Source organism: Falco cherrug, chromosome 6 (assembly GCF_023634085.1).
Source record: "Falco cherrug isolate bFalChe1 chromosome 6, bFalChe1.pri, whole genome shotgun sequence".
NCBI classification, from domain to species: domain Eukaryota; kingdom Metazoa; phylum Chordata; class Aves; order Falconiformes; family Falconidae; genus Falco; species Falco cherrug.
The window spans coordinates 8690720-8710427 of record NC_073702.1 but is presented as its reverse complement, the minus strand read 5'-3'; the positions used below and the strand labels follow the sequence as shown (position 1 = coordinate 8710427).

The 19708-nt window shown below is 40.7% G+C and overlaps 1 protein-coding gene across 4 annotated transcripts in view; it reads left to right on the top strand.

The window, feature by feature from the left end:
* Nucleotides 1-616: 616 nt before the first annotated feature.
* The window catches only part of BCKDHB (branched chain keto acid dehydrogenase E1 subunit beta), a 131915-nt gene continuing 112823 nt past the window's right edge, over nucleotides 617-19708 (top strand). For 2 of the 4 annotated variants that reach the window (XM_055713796.1, XM_055713798.1), the window contains exons 1-3: nucleotides 617-816; nucleotides 3536-3613; nucleotides 6197-6265. In XM_055713796.1, the coding sequence (XP_055569771.1) occupies nucleotides 657-816; nucleotides 3536-3613; nucleotides 6197-6265 (307 nt within the window). In that variant the 5' untranslated portion in view covers nucleotides 617-656. Of the gene's footprint in view, nucleotides 817-1333; nucleotides 1445-3535; nucleotides 3614-6196; nucleotides 6266-19708 lie in introns of those variants that run through there. The other 2 variants (XM_055713795.1, XM_055713797.1) reach the window with 2 other exon arrangements.

The following is a 19708-nucleotide window of genomic DNA, read 5'->3' as shown; positions in this document are numbered from 1 at the left end:
TTTTTATTCCTCTGGGCCATCTGCTGGGGCAGAATTTGAGGATTTCAGACATTTGTTCAATATTCTTCAACGTCGGGACGGCAAAATGAAAATCTCAGCGGAAGAGAAGAAAACGTTGAAGGGGAAACCTGAAGACTTTTGCTTCAGCCACGGCTGTGACAGCACCGAGTGGGAGGGGAGCCTCGGCGCCCCGCGCCGCGCCCAGCGCTGTCAGCGGCAGCGCCAAGGGGGCAGCGCAGCCGCCAGCCCGGCCCGGCCCGGCCCAGCCCGGCCCGGCCCAGCCCGGCCGAGCCCCGCACCCGGCGCTGCCGCTACGCGGCCGCCCCCAAGGAACCGCCGCGGCCGCCCCCGCCCCGGCCCCGGCCATGCCCGCGCACGCGCACCTCCCGCTCCCGCCCTCCGCGCGTGCTTCACGCCCCCGCGTGCCGAGCACGCAGCCCCGCCCCCGCCAGCCCCGCGCCCTGACCGCGTGTCTCTCGCGCGTCTCTCGCGCACGCACAGCACGCCCTTTCGCTCCCCTCCCACCCCTCCACCCACCGCAGGGCGGCTTCTGATTGGCCAGTCCGCCGCCCGCCGCTGGCCACTCAGAAAGGCCGCCCAGGTCCCCGCCTCTTTAGAACGCGCGGCCGCCGCGGCGGCCCCTGACAGCGGCGGCGATGGCGGCGGCGGGGCTGGCGCTGCGCGGGGCGCTCGCCTCCGGGGCGGCGGCGCGCAGCCGTGGCGGCCTCTGGAGCCGCCTGCCCTCGCTGCCGGCCGCGCCTTGCCGGCCCGCGGCGCACTTCGCTTTCCAGCCGGACCCGGCACCCAGCGCGTACGGTGAGAGCGGGGCCGGGCTCGGGGTCCACCCCGCGGACCGGGCTCACCCTCGCTCTGCTGCCGGGTCCGCCCCACCGTCCCCGCCGCCGCCCTCTTGGGGGAGGGCCCGCCCGGCGGGGGGGGGAGGGGGGGCGGGAGAAGGGAGGGGGGTCGGGAGAAGGGAGGGGGGTCGGGAGAAGGGTGGGCACCTCCCGCCTCCACTCCCTCGGGCCGCGCCGCCCCGCCGAGGTGCCGGCGGTGGTCGCGGGAGGGGCGCTCGTCCGTCGGGGCAGCCGGCGCCAGCCGCAGCGCTGGGGACCAGACCCGGGGCGCCGGCGGCTTCCGCCTGGGTGCGCCTCCCCGCCGTGTCCGCGGCGCTTCCACCCGCGGGTTTTCCGCGAAAAGAAACTCGGGCTGTGGGTGCGGCGGCCCCCGCGGCCCGCTGGGCGCCGGTGGTGCCTCAGGCGTCGTTCGTGCCTCACCGGTACCGCTCGGCGGCGGGGGGGGGGGCGGGGAGAGTGGTTTTTGGGCAGTCAGCACAGTAAGTTGGGCTGGGCCTGCCCGTGCCTGCTCCGTCCTGCAGGCCCTTCCCCTGCCCCTCTCCTGTGCCAGTGCTAAAGCATCTAGCAGTGACTTGCATCCATCCTAGGTTTATTGTTGGTTTTTTTTTTTTTGTGTGTGTGTGGTTTTTTTTTTTTTTACTGCGTGCTTAAGTCATGAATGGGGTAATAAACCTGTGATTAACAAAGACTGCTGTCTAGTGAAAGGTTTGAGGTAACGCTCATGGTCACACAGTTGAGAGTAAACACAAATCAGTTGGAAATGAACAGCTCAAGGTAAAAACAGCTGTTTTGACTTCACTTCTGAGATGCATCCATGCAAATGACTAGTGCTGAGTTTCCTCCTGGAAGAAGCCTGCCTGCTGCAGAATAGCTGTTTCTCTCAGGTGAACTGCACTGTCTACCAGAAGGTTGTTACTTAGCTGAATACCTTTGTATTCCAACTTGGTCATTAAGTCTGGGAAAACTCTCAGCCATTTGTTAGGCACTGGGAGGTACAGGCATCCAACTTGTCACAGGGTGAAGCATGTCCCAACTTGAGATCACAGTGAAGAAGCTCTAGAGGAGCGGCGCAGTTTTTGTTGCCCTTTATTATTAGAAAACTACTTCTGCTTTGATTTAAAGTACACTTTGAGATTCTGTGAAAAATGGTGAAAGTAAAATAAAAAGTCATGCCAGTACCAATCTTGATACTAAGGTAATGCTTCTCCAACTCCACAGTTGAAATTTGAAGGGTAGAATTAGTCTCTCCTTTTCTGTGAGGGCTGATGCAGAGGCCTTTATTATAAGCAAGAGCAGCAGGTCAGAACAGTCTGTGTGAGGAATTTCAGACAGTTGCTTAAATAAGAGACATGTATTTATATCAAGTACTGGAACACCTGTATCTTGTGGAAAAGACAACCTAAATACTAATGCAGATGACTTGAGAGAGAGAAATAACAGCTGTTCCAGTTTTCATTCACTTGAATTCGTAAGTGTTGATTATTTGTAGCTTTCATATAATTTGAACAGTTCCCATATTTTTTTTTTTTATGGTTTCCCCCTCTCAGAGCCGTGTAAAGTGTAACAAGTGAAGCCATCAAGCACAGGAATGTGGCTACGCAGCTCTGGTGTGGCATGACGTTGGTCTTTAACAAAAAATGCTAACATTATTTAATAATTTAGGAAGAAGGGAAGCTGAATGGTTGTTGAGAGATGCTGTAGCTACTGGAAACAGTGTAGCGCTCCTTTGTGATTTCTAACACCTGTTCTCATGTTTGTCTGGGATCTTGGTTTTTTTGTGCCCTGTGTGCTGGTGGGTAGTATTCTCCTGGGCTGTGTGTGGCTCCTAGTCATGACTTAGGCAGAGATTTTGCTGGTTAAAGAGCTACCCAATGTCAGCCAGGCAATTTTTTATTCACTCGGTTTCTGATAAGGCATTATTCTCTTTGCTTGGAGAATCTTGAGTTGGTCACAGTAGTGGGAATCGGGCTATTGTTTTATACCATTTTTGCTTTCAGGCTTGTTTGTTTTTCCTTGCAATGCTGGAATGAAGAAGGGCACTTGCGTAGCCTTTCTTGGTTTTGAAGACTTTCTTTCAGTCCATGCTGCAGAAGACTTTAATACAGCAGTCTGTTTTCTTTACCCATTTAAAGTATAGCTGTTCAGCATCAAGTTTTCTTCCTCTGGAGTCTGACGCTTTCTAACAGCAGTCCAGAGAGCAGGCTGGTGGACTTGAGAACTTCTGATCATAATAGGTGCCTGTAAACTGGAAAGTCTGGAGATAAAATAATTAAAGAATGATGAGGTAAAGTTAATGACATCTGCTGAATCTTATTAGAAGGATTCCCAGTCCTCAAAACAATAATGCTTTACTATGGTTTCTTCCTTGGAAAAACTGTTGGTAGTCATTGTTCCTAGGTGTTTGGCTAGACTGCACTTGCTGTAGTGAAGAGCATACCTTTGGAAAAAAGGTTGAGTGCATGGTAGTAGAATTAAAGTCCTTGGGATTGCAAAGTATACCATGCTCAGTCCCATCTATCCTGTAATTTAAGTTTACTCCACAAATGAGTCTTGGGTACTGCTAACAGGGATCTTGTTTATGACTGTTAACTAAGGTTTTAGTCATGTTTTGCAACAGTTTTCTGATGTACTTTGTGTTTTGAACCAAATTAAATGGCTAAATAATCACTTTCACACAGGGCAAACTCAGAAGATGAATCTCTTCCAATCCATAACAAGTGCCTTGGACAATACTTTAGCCAAAGATCCGACTGCAGGTATGTTATGCTTGTTAGTGTCCTCTGCTTTATATAAATTGCATTTTGTTTTGTCTATTTGTGTACAATATTAAATGCATTTCTCCTGGCCTTGGAAGTTTTCTAGTAATTTTTTCTAAACTTTTATCTCAAACAAAGCTTAAAAATGTGTTGTAAAGAGATTATTAATGGATTATGTGATTTAAGATGCAGTTGAGTGTTCTGTATTAGCTGGGTATATTTTGTTTGAAAATTGAGGGCTGAAAGATACATTGCTTAATATGCTTAATATGGTGTTACTGATGTGAACTGTACTTAAGGGCAGCCTGTGTCCAACCAGTAAGTAAATGAGCTCTAAAAATGTAAATTTTAGTTTTTAATTCCTTCAACTCTCTGTGCTCAAAATACGGTATTTTTAAGAGACTATATGTTCCTCGCTCTGTCCATTTTTCCTTCTCTCCTTCCCTGCCTTCCAAAATTCCTTTTCAGCTTTACTGGTTTCTACTTGTCATTGTGCATAGGCAGTGTAAGATTTTCTAGGCTTTTGGAGTCTGGATAACCTGTAAATTTGAAGATGCTAGTTCATCATAGCTTGATTTAAAAGGGTTATCCTAAACTCTTTTGCACAGAACTATTTACTGTCAATTCTTAGAGGTGACAGGAGGTCTGTTGCTTCTGTTGTCATAATAAAAGTGTGGTGATGGCCAGATATTTGAGAGAGGTGTTTAATGTAACGAACACAGCTGCAAAAGCTGCATGATCTTGTGTAATTTTGGTTTTTCTTTTTAGTGTGTTAGTAACTCTTCGGCATTGCTTCAACCACTGCTCAACCTGAAGTCTGACTAATCATCTAATCTGTTAGGACAAGTCTGTCTGGTACTATTGCCTGTATACATTTTCTCTCAATCTACAATCTACAACTTGTTACAATCGCTGTTATTAAATTAAACTTAGACAACTAAGGGTAAATTAGTGCCAAGAACAGATTCTAGTACCTGTTCTATAGAATCAGCCATGTAAAAGTAAGTAGAACGTTAGTCCATCAGGAACTTAAACTCCTATACAATCTTCAGCCTTTTAGTCACTCTGAGATTCCAGTCTTGCTTGTCAACTTTGCTGGGCTGGGTCTTTGCAAAGTTCTTTGCAAGACCACGTTGGAGTTCCGCAGTCCAGACATGCAGTTTGTCAGCATCCCCCTAGTTAGTGAATTAATTAGTACTTCTTGCAATGGAAAGCATGTCCTTCGTATGTTTTTAGTTGTATGGGAATTGAGCAACTATTGTTTTAAGTAGTGGAAATCCTCATGCTTGTGTTGATGAGAATTAGAATCTCTCTAGGAAAACATTTTCAGTGGCTGAAAAGAATGAATAAAATGATGCTGGTTTGCTGATACTGGCATTAAATGTTTTCTTTTTTTTTGTGTTTGTTTTTTTAATGCCAGCTGGCTTAAAACTGAGTGGCCATATGATAATGGAAAGGCCTTACAAAGATTTTAAGTACAAAACCCCAACAAATTAATATTAAAAATGAATTAAATGATCTGGGGACAGTCACATACTCCATGACTGCATTGGTTTTACATCTTTATACAAGTTATTTTTCTTTAATTGGTGTCATTAATATGATTGTCAAAAGTGTGTTAATACCTTTTAGTATTTTCAATCAGAAATATATTTTATTTGAATAAAATTAATAGTTGAAAGGCAAGGAGCCTAACTTACTATTTTGTGTCCTTTAAAATATGGAGAGTATTGAAGAATATGGGAATTATCAGAACTCACCCCAGTCCATGCAAGCTGCTGTCGGTGATACTGCTGCTTCTCTTACGTGCTTAAACAAATTGAAATGGGCAATGCTTATTTCTGTGAATTAAATAACAAAAATGTTTTAAGAAAAATCAGACATCGTCATTCCGTAAATTAAACAAAAAACCCCCCAACCCCAGATTAGTTGGTATGAAGCTAAATTTTAAAGGCAATTACTTTTAGTGATAAAACTTTATTGGCTACATCACCCACACTGTAAGCAGTGTTGAATATTGAGAGTTGTCCTGGTTATTAGATACCCATCTTTTCTGTAGAGGAGTTCCTCTGAAGCCAGTCTTCTGGCTAGTATGTTTGGAGAATGTCTGAAATTTCATGTTGGAACGTTATTTTGAAGAAAATGTAATTTTGAATTTTTTCAAAACACCAGATTTACTGGAATCTGTGGATGAAAAATGCAAATGGTTATCAGTTAAAGCAGAACACAGAACTTCAGTGACTTCTGTAGTGATTGAATGTAATTTTTTCGTGGAATGATAGAAATATAAATTTATTCATTTATATATGGATATTGCAGAAAAAAGTAGATGGTTTAATGAAAACATAGCTGAATCAATTTTTTTGAGATCTGTTTTGAGACATAGTTGTGTTGCTGTAATGATTCCCCATTAACCTTGCGCTAGGCTGTGCATGAGAAACACTTAGGTCTAGATAAATCTTGAAGTAAAATGAAATACAAAGTGCTACTTACGTTAGTGTCTCAAAAACCTTTGAAAGATGTTTATTAAAAATAAGATGCATTGGAGTAATATTAGCCTCCTGTACTGTTCTTATTTTTCAGTAATATTTGGTGAAGATGTGGCCTTTGGTGGAGTCTTCAGGTGTACAGTTGGCTTGCGAGACAAATATGGTAAGTTAACTTCTAAATCTGACATTGTTTTCACATTAGCATCTCTGTTCTTTTGTGCCCCTTTATGGTGTGGGGGAGAAGCCTGGTAAATGGACTTCTGTTTTCCTTTCTGTCCTTGGAAATATATAAATGGTAACAGATTCAAGTTTTTTCTAAGCTTTCAAAGCTTAGAAACTTGCTGACATAATTTCAGGAGTCTTCTACTTCTTCAAGGAACTTTGCCAATATAACTTCATTTTTTAAATTGCATTTGGAGCAGTTATTCATCACTGTGGCCACACTTAATTACTGTAAACAAATTAAAGCCTCTTAGCAACAATACATGGTGGTGATGGTTTTTTTATGCTATCTGTCAGGAACCATGAAGGAATTGCATTAAAATGGATTTAAACTTTGTTAAATGTAGTATTGTCTAGCATGGCCTGGAAAGCCAATATAGAAACTATGTGTTACAGCTACGACTGTGCTTCATCTAGAATGTGATTGGTTTACTTGTTTGGAAGACTCATGTGAAGGCGTTCAGAGAAATGGTATAACCTTTGTCTTGGAATCTTACAAGTAGCCTTTATCACTAGATAGGAAAATCAGGTTTGCAAAAGTATATGAAAAATAAGATGGTGCTTAATTATCTCATACCTCAGAGAGTTGAGGTGAGCTCATTGGAAGAGAAAAAATACTTGCAGGAATGTTTTAATTTTTATTGAGAACTTATTTTTAAAGTAAGTATTAAATAGGGAATTTCTCTGAAACTTGCAGGAGCTTTTAAAAATTTGTTTTCATCTGTGATTTAAATTAATCCGTATATAGTGTTCATTTTGGAAAAAAATGTAGTTCTGCTATTTCTGGTGGACAGTCTCCTACACCTGAGTATTAGCAGCTTCCAAGAAAGGTGGGGGAAGGAAAAGAGCTTTCAGACAGTATGTTGTTACACAAGCATGTCAGTGTCACGTTCACAGTTCTTGATGGATAGAATTTAACCACCTAGTTGGTGATACCTGGTTGGCAAATCTAGAGGACTTTTCAAAGCCCTTCACTGTTCTTCCAATTAAGTTTCTTCTTTGGTTATCCATTTGATGTGGTTTCATTAAGTACCCATTTTGCTGTGAGAAGTACTGTTACTGGAACACTAAAAAAAAATCTAATGGTTCATGTATGGCATGCAAGGTAGTACATAGCAGTTTACAGGTCTTGGAAACTGGTTGTGGATACAGTAACCTGGTAGCTTTTAACTTGGCAGTTGTGGTCTCACTGTTAAACAGAATAAGAGGTTATAAAATGTTACATTGCAGCAGCTTGCTTTCTTCGAGGCACTAAGATGACTAGGACCACTTGAAGCCAGTGATTAAATCTATTTCATTTTTTTTTCCCTGAAGGAGACAAGTTACTGCCAACTTGGAGATGTCCAAGACTCAGTTTTTTGGAGTAAACCAAAAAAGGGAGAGGAGGATGATTATATTTTTTAGAAGTTTGAGAAACATAACTACACTTTGTTGTCTTGTTTCTCTGTTTCAATTATTACGTGGATGTTTTCTCACTCTGTTCAGATAGTTTGGACAGGGCTTTTATTAGCAATGATCTTTAGTGCAGCGTGTTGAAGTTGAGTTAGACTTCTGTTACTCTGGTGTGATATGTTAACTCTGTTTACTAGACCATGTGGAAACGAAGCCTCTGAGACAGCAGTCGGTTGCTGAAAACATGGACAATAGAAGACTTCATGTGGGAAATAAGCAACAGGAGCAGATGGCTCCATAAGCAACTTTGTTCTTAGTGAACATCTCCAACTTAAAAGACAAAAGGAACAAACTTTTTATTGTTAGGGTGTTGCTTTGAGGGTCACTTGTTGGTTTTCTTTGATGTGAGAAACTGATAAAATAGTGGAATGAAGGAAAGACATTATTTAGTTCTTTTAGTAGTGTTTTATTGATGGTGTATTCAGAAGTGCCAGTGCTGTTCAAAGACTGTGTGTTAGTCCCTGCCCCAGAGTGCAGGGGATACTGTTGAGGGAGTGCAAAGAGCTATGCACACAGCATTAGCGTGATAAACAATGGTCACAGCACATCAGCGGTCTACCAAGAATCAGATTTATGGGTATAATAAAGACCATGAGTTATTTGAGGAAGTTATGATGTGACTTCAGAACATTTGAAAAGAACTCCTTTAAAGCATGAGAGGCAACATGAGACATTGTGGAAGTACTTACATGAAGACTGAAGGGTTGATGAAGGCTCCTATCGCCATTTGGTCAGAAAGGGCACTGACCTCTTTAGGGTGCCTAAGAGGATAGACTTGATAAGGAAAAACTACATAGTGCTCTTGTTTTGTTTGATTGTAAAATAAAGTGGGTGGGTATGTAAAGTGCTGGTGAGATCAAATTAATAAGGTAGGAAACTATCTCTTCACATTCATTCCGAGCACTGCGAAGATTGTACTTGTTAGAGGAAAAGTGTGTTAGCTAGGAGAGGAGAGATTTGAAAAGCTTTTTGCTGTTTCCTACCTAAAAAAAGTTTGTCTTCCAGATTCATTATAGAGCTTCCCAAGATACATTTGTTTTACAGGTTTTGAGATTTAGGTCTAGGTGAGAAGTGAACTGAAGATGTTGATAGTGATTGAGAGGAGGAAGGAGGTGGAGGAGACATGACAGGAGAAACAGAGTTCTTTATGCTGATGAAGTGCCTGTAAGTAAATGAAGGCAATATCTGAAATACAAGTTTGGACAGAAAGAGAAGTCTAAAGATAAGATTAATTTAGGAGTCATTCATATAATGATAATTCAACTTTGTAAGGCAGGTAAGATGACACGGGTAACTTGGCTTCTTTCCTCACTAACAGTGAAATCCTGTAGAAAACAGGCAGTGGCTGAAGTGGGAATGGCAAAGATGAACTAGAGGATGTACTAAAAGTATAGTTAAAATGCTGCGGGAGAAGCAGGAAAGAGTGAAAGTGCAAAAATTGAAGGAATCAAAAATTTCAAGAGGGTGTGGCTCTCTGTCAGTGCTGTCTTAGAGATTAAGTTCTGGATGCAGTGCTTGTTTTATGCAAAGGCTACAGTCCATGTAAAATAAGGAGGAACTTCAGACAGAACTGATAAACAAGCAACCTCATGGATCTTACCTGTATGGGGAAGATTACATATATTTTCTGACTCTCCCCACTCCCCTCCTGCGCTTGCCATCAACAGACTAGTAAGATACACAAGAGATATAATTCGAGGTTCTTTCTATATGTGGATGTAAAATATGAAGGAATTTTTTTTTTTTTTCTCCTTTCCTGGAAGAGGGAGGCTTGGCTTTTTTTGTTTGGGTGGTTTTTTTTCCTGTAGCTAATCAAAATCACTAGGTGGCAGTCTGTGCCTGCAAGTTGTTATTCTGATACAAATTGATAGCTCCTTTTTTAGCACTTTCTTCGAGGTCAAGGTCTAAATATCACCTAATGTTACAGTAGGGAGAATTTGGTATATCAGTACTCGGTAGTTGTACTATACAGATGTTGGTTACTATCCAGACTGTTACTGAAGCCTCTCTGGAGAGATAGAGATTTGCTTTTAGAATAAATCTGTCATCAAATCTAAAACCTTTTTTTGCCAGGAAAGCAATTTAAGCCCGAGTTTAGAGTAACGTTGTAATATAAACACAGCTAGAGGCCTAAGTGAAAGAAGGCAAGCTTGTTGACTTTGTAAGGAAATAAATCCTAATTTTTGATTGGATGAATTTTTGACATGCTACAAAGAATTATGTTAGAAGATGTTTAATTGAGGAATCATATGTAAACAGGTCAGTATATGCAAGTTTTTTTCCCATGATAGCTATGACTTGGGATAGTATGTTTGTTCCTGTAAATCTTAAATCAACATCTGGAATAGGCAATTCCAGTTTTCTGGCATAGCTTTGCTGCTCATGATCTTTCTGTTGGTGTTAATGTTTTGCATGAACTTCATGCTTAGAAATCTGCTGCTGTATAATCCTCCATCCTGAAGATGAGTACACTCTGAAATTTTTGTGTGGAGAGTTCCTTTCAGGTGAGGGAAGCAAGTCTTGTACAGTTTTATCCTTTGTCCCTTCCTTCTGGTCTTGCACACTGGAAGGCATATTCTTGTTTTATTCCTTGTCTCCTTCCCCATCAGCCCCTGCCAGGTTCTAGATTGTTACTGTTTTGCAGAGGTTACATACTCTAACCTGTAGAGTATCATTTCTGAAGTAATGGATGTCTGCTGTTCCGTAGTCCTGCTCTCTGGAGATGTTTCGTGTCTCTAGAGCAAAGGTGTAAACTGCATGACTGGTAGTCTGCTTCCTTGCCTACTGTATTTTTGTAACATAGGTGATGTCTGCAAACATTTTTTTATTTTTTGTTCTATTTTTTAAAGGGACATACATTATTATTTTGATCTTTTGAAGAAAATGCTATCGGAGTGGAATAGCTATACATTTGTCTTCAAGTCTGCAGATGGATTTGAAACAGTCATCTTGGAGGTTGAATAAGTGTCCTGTTGCTCTGCCTGAAGTATGAAATAAAGTTGCAGCATGTAAAGATCAGTATCATCCACAATACAAATACAGCAGAGATCAGAGGTAGGAATTAGATGATAGGAAGTAAAGAAATGGGAGGAAAAAACAGGGTAAGGTAGAAATGGAGAAAGCAGACAGAATTAAAGGCTGAGAAGAATAGCAGAAATAGTGATTGACAAGGAAGGCTACTCAGAAGAATGCCAGAGCAGGTTTTTGTTTTGAGTAACTCCAAAAAAAGACCTATCTAACCTACTGTGGTCAAAAAATGAAGATTTTGAGATTGTATAAACAGGGGAAGTCAATAAACGTATTATATACTCTCTGCCATCCTGCAAACACTTCCAGCTTGAGGGCTTCCTTATCTAGAGGTGCCTCTGTGTAGTCACCAGACTCAGTAGAGATTTGTCTTTAATACCGTTCTGGTCTACACTTGAAGGGAGGCTCTAATGTGCACGTACTGTCATGTCAAAAGTCTATCCTTAGCGAGGGTAAGGATCAAGAGCATTCTGACTATTTCAAAGCTTGATATTCTGAACATGTGGAATAGGATCCGTTCTTGCACAGAACTGGGAATCCAAAAGATGTAAGATTGGTTTGGCAGGTCTTTCCCCATAGCAGTGCTTTGGGGACACTGAGGGTTTTTTTGTGTTCACTTTAATAGATGAGATTTGGGTAGGTGGTAGAAACCAAACCAGAAGAATTGGAAGAAATGAATACATTACAAAAATTGGCATCTGAGATTGAGTTATTGCCCATGTTTGTTGTCATCTCAAAGTAATAATCTTTAGTAATTCGTGTCTTTGTGCTAACAAATATTTATGTACAGGCTTTCTAATACTACAGCTGTTTGTAGGTCTTGTTAGTTACATGCAGATGTCTCACACAGATGCACGCATTTGAATGTGTTTGGCTAATACATTTCAGTGGAGTTACATTTAGCTCAAAAGCTAGGAAGTTATGCTTGCTGAAAAAATTGCACTATAGAGAAGAAAGTTGACCTAGTAAGGAAATGTGAAGGACCAGAATTTAGTTTTTCTTGTTGTTAAGATTTCATGCAAGTTTGGATAGCCAGGGAACTAGCAGTTTCCCCTTAGAACAGAAGTAGTGTTTGATCCTTATGTCTTGCTTTAACTAAGCAGATTGCAGTTCACTTTAGGGACACTTTCCCTGGTATATGTGATGTCTAATTAGAGCTCATTAGTGCATTTCATGTTCCTCTTAATGTATCTGGAAAAACTGGAGTAAAAAATAGTGTAGTCCCCTGAAGGTAGCCTTGAATTATCCACCTAGATTAAGGAAGTTGGAATACAGTGAGTCAGCAGATGAAAATGTGGAAAACCCCATTTTCCTGATGATCAACTCACAGAGGGTCACAGCAGCTTTAGGAACCAGCAGGTTAAGTGCAATCACATTTGATCAGTGCTTGAATGAAAGAATGATGTGAAGAGAAAATGTGTTTCTAGAGTTGTGTGAGGCAAGGAAGGAGCATTAGAGTAGTACCTCTAAGATGGGACTTTCTGTGAATGGTGAATTTGCATAGGAGGAGGAGATAATTAGGGGAATGAGAGCTTGCTTGTAGGGAGTGCTCTCACACATTAGATTGAAAATGAAAGTACTGGTGATCTTTTGCCTCTAGAGAATAAGATGATTCCAGTGTGATGACCTGAAAACAGGTAGCTAGTGAAATTCTGAAACAAATAATGTAAAACACCTTCACATATAAATGAATTCAGTGTTAAGCAAGTTAACGGTGAATTATAGAAATGATAAGCACTATTACTAAAGATACTGCATCTCCAGAAGTTGCATGAGGCAAAGGGTGCTGGAGGATTTTAAAAGTTCAAGGAATCACTGCTGTGATTGTTATTGGAAGAAGTCTTTAAAGAAGTTTGAAAAGTCTCAGTAGTATCATCAGTCTTCTGGAAAGCCAGCTATGAGTTGGGTATGGATGCAGTGAATCCATAAACAGATTTTGAATATGGAATCAGAACAAAATGTGATCCTTAGTAAGGGAAGGTTTAGTTCAAGTATTATGTTTCTAGAATTCATCTTGGCCTTACCAGTGCCAAGGGGGACAGTCCCTTCCCTGGTCCTGCTGGCCACACTGTTGCTGATACAAGCCAGGATGCTGTTGGCCTCCTGGCCACCTGGGCACACTGCTGGCTCATGTTCAGCCGGCTGTTGACCAGCACCCCCAGGTCCTTTCCCACCAGGCAGCTTTCCAGCCGCTCTTCCCCAAGCCTGTAGCACTGTGTGGGGTTGTGGTGACCCAGGTGCAGGACCCGGCCCTGAGCCTTGCTGAACCTCATGCAACTGGCCTTGGCCCATTGATCCAGCCTGTCCAGACCCCCCTGCAGAGCCTTCCTACTCTCGAGCAGATCAGTGCTCCCCCCCAACTTGGTGTCATCTCCAAACTTACTGAGGGTGCACTTGATCCCCTATCATACAGCAACCTATGTTTCTTTTTTGTGGTGTGTCTTTCTATTTGCCATCAAGGGAGTGAAGATGACTGCTTAAGTTACATTCCTACTACTTGGATGCCCAGTTAGAGTACCTTTTAAGTTTTTGACCTATTGGAAATTTTTCTCAGATGTAAAGAGTAGCGTAAGTGAGTTTGTTACTTTTCAGTAGGGAATTATTGAATAATGCTGTTTTAATTCGCTTGCAGCCATTTGGAAATATGGGTAGAATGTGAATACTTTGAATGGGAATTTTTATTTCAAAGATCCTATCAGTTCCTGGAGGATGCCACTGTGGTGTCTCCCGGAGTAGAAGTTCTGAACTTAATCCCAAAAGAGCTGACTGAGGTCTCAAAGTTGACCTCTGTGGAGATGTAGCAGTAATGGTTTTGTCAGCAGTTCTTTTGGAATGTTTTGGAATGAATTTGTCTTTTGCTTGTGATTTGTCACTGTTCGGGAGTCTCAGTGTGATAGCAGAGTGGATAAGAGGAAGATAGGTTTGTTCCTTTCTGGGTTTATGTCCCATCACTGTTTGAAGGGTCTTTCACTTGTGGGTTTTATTTTTGTTTGTTCTAGTTTCTTTTATTGGTCTCTGTTATTGCTGTTCTCTTTTTTTGTTTGTCAGTGCTTACAGATATGTTCTGCCCACAGCAACTTACGGTACTCTCATACAAAGTCAGAACAAAAATCATAAAGCTTCAGTGTAACATTGCTAATACATCCTGGGGCGATGTTTGCTGCCTTTATTAGCAATGTGGTATTGACTGTCAGTTTGTGGCACATTTTAGTCCCCAAGTCCTGTCTATTGTACTGCTGTGCAGCCAGTACTTGCTGCTTTTCCAGGTGGACACTTGATAAAAGGAGGCTCAGTAACATGTGTCACCCCTATGTGTAGGGTAAAACAAAATCAATCTGGGATAGTTTCCTTTCAGGTAATTGTGAACTACATACATGGCTATGGACATTCATACATGCAGGCAGTAGTAAATGAGGAGTAAACAGCTGCAACTTTTCCTCCTCACTCATTTTTCATAGCTAAAATAATTACCTTACATGGAATAAAAGGGTGCAACAAGTACATATAACTTAAAATTTAATTATTTTCTTGCCCTCTTCTTTTCAAGTGTACAGACTTGTTTTATAAATAAACTTTCCTATGCTTTATTATTTTGATGCAGCTAGAAGTGTAGATAAAGTCGGTAGGTTTTTTTCTTCAAAACCAAAAATGTGAAATAGATGGGGAACAGATTGTAGGCAGTGATTATTGTCTGTTCAATTGGTCCAGGTTATTTTCTTGCAAATTGGAAAATCACAGAAAAAAAGGAAAATCGGGAGAAGAAATAATACTTGTGTTAAGTCACGTGAGGGTGTGGGGAGTTGAATCAAAGATTTCCGCTGTGGAAAATTTCAAACACATCAAAAAGCAAGTGACTGAACTGCATATGAAACCACAGTTATAGCAAGAAAATAACATCCTTATGTCGGGATGACCTAGCAACATTAGCAATCAGCTGGATGCTTTAAAAATGATTTTATTTATTCCTTCCATATTTGTTTTCCTCTACTTTCTGCCTGCCTTACAGAATTAGATCCCTGAAGTACAGGGTATGTTTTGGGATAGATCAGCTGGCAAAGGCTGTTCTTAGCCTTCAGTGATGGAGATTCTCTGGCTTCCCTACACACACAGTCACAGTCCCGGTGCAGGATTATTTTTATGGTTGAAGCTTTTTCTTACTGATTAGTTTTCTCTGGACTCTGGTTGCTGCAACTGAAGAACATATTCCATCCAAAACTGGATACTTTGGGCCTTACTGAGTAAAACCTGGTTGCTTACGCCTTCCTGTTGACACATCTCATGATAATACTAGCTTGTCTTGCAGCAATAATGTTTATTTACAATGTCTGATCCGTTATAATCCCTGGGTGCTGTTCTGTAGAGCTTTTGTCGAAGGTGTAAACACCTGTGTGAGTTTTCAGGGGACTCTTCTTTCTCAGTAAATGTCGTTTGCTGATAGGCCAGTAAAATAATTCAGGAGTTTTTGTTTATTTGGCCAGGAGATGGCTGTACCTAGCCATGCCCAAGGGACCCCAGCCTTTCTAAAATTGTGCTAGTCATTCTTTGAAGAAAAGTGTTTACTTGAACACAGTATTTTATGAGCTTGAGCTCTAGAAAACTGAATGCAATTTCTGTGTGTAAGTGAAATACCTATGGAGGAAAACATGGGTGAGAAGATAAGGTTGTTTCCAGGTTGTAATGGTATTTGGTGAAGTTTCTTGGCTAAAGATTGGTATGCTTACAAAAATTGCTTAAATGTCCTGATGGCTTTTAGTAGCATGAAATAACGGGAGAACCTTTTGAAGCTGAACTAATAGAGGTAGATACTGTGGTTTTGAAAAAAAATAATAATCCAATAATGTGCCTCCAAAATCCATAAAATACTTTATAATGCTTATACTGTAAGTCTTTTTTTTGTCAGTGATTTCAGGACATTGTTTATTGTGGAAACTTCACAGCATGTTACTGGCAAGGGAGCAGAGGTCTGTCAGTGGAGGTTCTGGGTCTGCTCTCATGTTGCCAAGTGTTACAGTGCGAAGGCGCAGTTTGGATGTGCTGGTTGAGGCCTGTAATGCAGTACATTAAGGCAGTGTTTTGTGCCTCCCAGAAGCTATTAGTGGTTGGGCATTACTTCAACAGGTGGGAGACAATCTGTGTTTTTTTTTCTGTGAGGTTTTTTTATCAGTAATCATGGGGTCTTTTGCATGGTTTTAGAACATAGCAGTATGCTGTTATAGGGAGAAGAAAAACTCAGCCTCAAGTAGCGTAAGAAGTAAGTGTTAGGGGGTTATTGTATAAGCAGATGGAAAATGTTAGCTTCATGCTTCAGAACAAACTGCAAGCTTGTTGAAGCACTGTGCTTCCTCTTTTGTGTAGGTGCTGGTCCTTCCTACCATATTGTATATGGTAGAACGACATAGTTCAGAATTTTTGACATGACAGACTTAAACTGAGAGTGGAATGTTGTATTTGGAGTTAAAAATGACTAGTTGTGTATAGATTGAATAAGACCCAAGTAGTCTGGAGTTTGGTTATCCTGGTTTCTTTGTGGATGGATTTAAGCAGAGAATTCTACAGCTTGCTTGTCTGGTTCTTCCAGAGAAGTTTGGCAAGATCTGGATTTTGTTCTGATTTATAGAAATGGCTTTGAACAGTAACATCTGGAGAATGTATTCCAGACTCATTACACAATAGTACATTTTGTTCATTTTCATCTTAAATAGCCAATTCTTTTCTTAAGATTTACAGTTAGAAGACAAGAAAAATTAAGAACTTGATGCAGTGTGCTATGCCCTTTTACCATATTGGGGGATATTGGTATAAATAAGTCTGTCAGAGCTAAATAGATTTTATTTCAGTTTTGGTGTGCCTGGTGTGAAAACAATATTTTATTTATTTGGGACTTACTGATATTTATTAGGTTTCTTTTTATTGTATGTTGTAAACCTGTTTGAAGGAGAGGTAAGGGATATGCTTTTTAATATAGAACTTGATACTCAGTACAGAGCTTAAGAAAACTGTTCTAACATGTTTTAAAGATATTTCAAGATACATTGCTGGGCACAAAATTATGTGTTGCTGAACTTCATAAAAAAGGAATTTTCCACTTCAGAAAATACTTGCAGTGAAACATGTAAAAGTAATATTTTAGTAATATAATGTCAAGGAGGATGAAACTTTATATATATATAAAGACACAAGGTGGTATCAATGAGCATAACTAGTACTTGCAGTCTGTATTAATACTAAGTCTGTAAGCAGTTTGTGTACCTTGTTCTAGATATCAGTCTTCGTGCCTTTACTATTCCTTCGATGAAATTTAGTGATTCTCAATTTCTTTGGTTAATCCTGTGATCAGTATGCCCCCTGTTTCCATTTGTATTCACCAAGTGGGACTAATTTAGTACGTACGCTGTTGTTTCTTTTTTTTAAACCTCAGAGTTTGGTGATAAGAGTGTGGTAATTATCACTACTTCAGTTTAAGAAGATTCTACAGACCTTATTACAGGGAGTAAAAGATTCAGAGTTTTCTTGGAAGTAACTTGCTAAAGCGTCAGAAAGGTCAAGATTATGATCCAAGTCCAGTCAATTGTATAAACAGCTTTGCAGCAGAAGCATTTTGAGGAGCAGGTTAATCTTAATTTAACTTCATTCAGAGCCATCTTCCAGGCTGACATAAGATGCTAGTAATTTATTATAAAACATCTCCTTTCTCTTTAATTTGTAGAAACATTAAATCCTCAAAACTTGGCAAGGAGTTTTCACACTTGTGTGGAAGCACCATATGTAGATCAGTTAATTGCTTTTTCTTATGCACATGCTCTGCATTGTAAAGGGACAGGCATGGTTACAAGTGAGATTCGTAAGATGTTTTTCATTGCTGTAGATTACTGGTCATTCAGCGCTTTGTTCCTGAGTATTTCTATAGCAGCATTAAATCCTTGCTGTTGTGTTGAGAATGGTTGCTTCACAATTTAGGGTAGACTCGGCATTCTTCCAAATTTACTATAAAGCATTTCTATGCTACTGATACTGAGGAGTGAGGGAGCGGGTGCCTTGTATTTGACAAATTTTTGGTTATTCCTCAGTTTGTCATCCACATGGTATACCCAGCCTACTACAGCAGAACTTTCATTAACATGTAATACTTAGCTTTGGTAACCCTGATGTATTTTCCTGTTGGATCTCTTGTCATGTCATGTGATGTTGCAGATAGTGTGAAAATGCATAGAACTAACCTAAACCTCTTAATTAAGGCTGATATCGTATCCCTTGGTTATACCCACATATAAGTGTTTGGTAGATGTCAATTTTAGGGCATATTTTTTGCAAGTAAGCATTCTGTCATCTGGTATGGCTTCGCATGTCTAACTTTATAATCAGTTACGCTTTACTGCAAGTGTGCTTCTCACAAGGCAGTTTTTTTGTGGTTGAGCAAGGAATGTTATTAATCATAGCTGGAGGAACACTTGAATGCCTTGGTGCAGTTAGGCATCGTGCTTTTTTTTCTTTAGGCTGATACAACTGAGTATATGAGCCAGATGATCAGAAGGAATTTGGTGTGGAGTGGGCTACCTGCATAGTCATCAGTAAAAAGAAATTCTGGTGAGGAAATCTGCCACTTTGATGTGAGCTGCTTATGGAATATTTTTTTTTGAGCAGTGTGGAGCTGAATCACTACTATTTTATCAATGTCATGAAATGCTTCCATCAACAGGACAGGTACAGACATAAAGAGTTTGGGCAGTCAGCACGTAACCCTGCTTGGGGCTGTTAACAAATCACAGATTAATAAGGGTTGGAAGGGAAAGACCTTGAAGGTCATCTGGTCCAAACCAGTACTCAGCATAGAGCCAGTTTAGGTTGTTTGTGGCCTTGTCCAGGTAAGTTTTGAGTATGTCCAAGGAAGGAGCTTGTACAACTTCTCTGGGCAGCTTGTTCCAGGATTTGACTGTTGTCACAGTGAGTTTTTTCCCCTCACATAATCAGTTTCCACTTTTGGTGTAATTTTTTCGCCTGTCACTGTGTACCTGAAAAGAATCTGATCTTCCTCCTGCTTATACTATTGCTTGGTGGATTTTTCATCATGGAAAGATTAAATGACATGCAATCTTACCAGCATTCAAAGTTATGGCAAGGCTTTGCATTAACCTTGCTTGATACGTTCTGTTTCCACTTCCTCCCTGAGAAAGGGAGATAATTAGATAATATATTTTAATACTTCTGGTTTCTTCTTTAGCTTTTGGTGGGATGGTAGTGTGTCACAAATGACAGGAAATCTGAAGTGGGGAAGAGGGCCAAAAGGCAAGTTTTCTCTACTTGCTTTATGAAGAGGGAGCTGTTGTTTATAAACAAGTTTACTTGGGTGCTCCCTCATTTACGGGTTTATATGTAACACTGAGAATTGAGTAAATGCTTAATGTTATGTTTATGCTGTGAACAACTTTAAGAATTTACTTTTACCAGAAAGCAAGTTTCCTTTCCTTCCAAACCTTCAATTCGGTAACTGTGCAGATTATAAGAATTTGCACATAATTGAGGAGGTTGCTCCCTGTCCATGGTAACATTTTCTTTGTACTTCAGGAGTTCTGCTGACTCTGATATTGTTTAAGGCCTTTTGAGATTAAGGATTAAATGAAAACGCAGTAAACACGCTGTTGTAAGAGTATCTTGTGGAAGAGGAGGTGAAAGTGCGGTTTGGAACTGTAGAGTTCTTGGAAGAAAACTGCATGGTTTTGAGTAAGAATGATGGGTTGAGAAGACTGAGCTAGAACTGCTAGTTCAGATATTCATGTCTTTTCAAATGTGTGAATGCTTTGGAATTAGTGACTGGGGGAAACTTAAAAGGAAAACTTACCCTTCAGCTGTTCTTAATTTGCAATTTACTTGAAGTATTCTGCAGAAATGTGTGTTATTTCAATGGAAT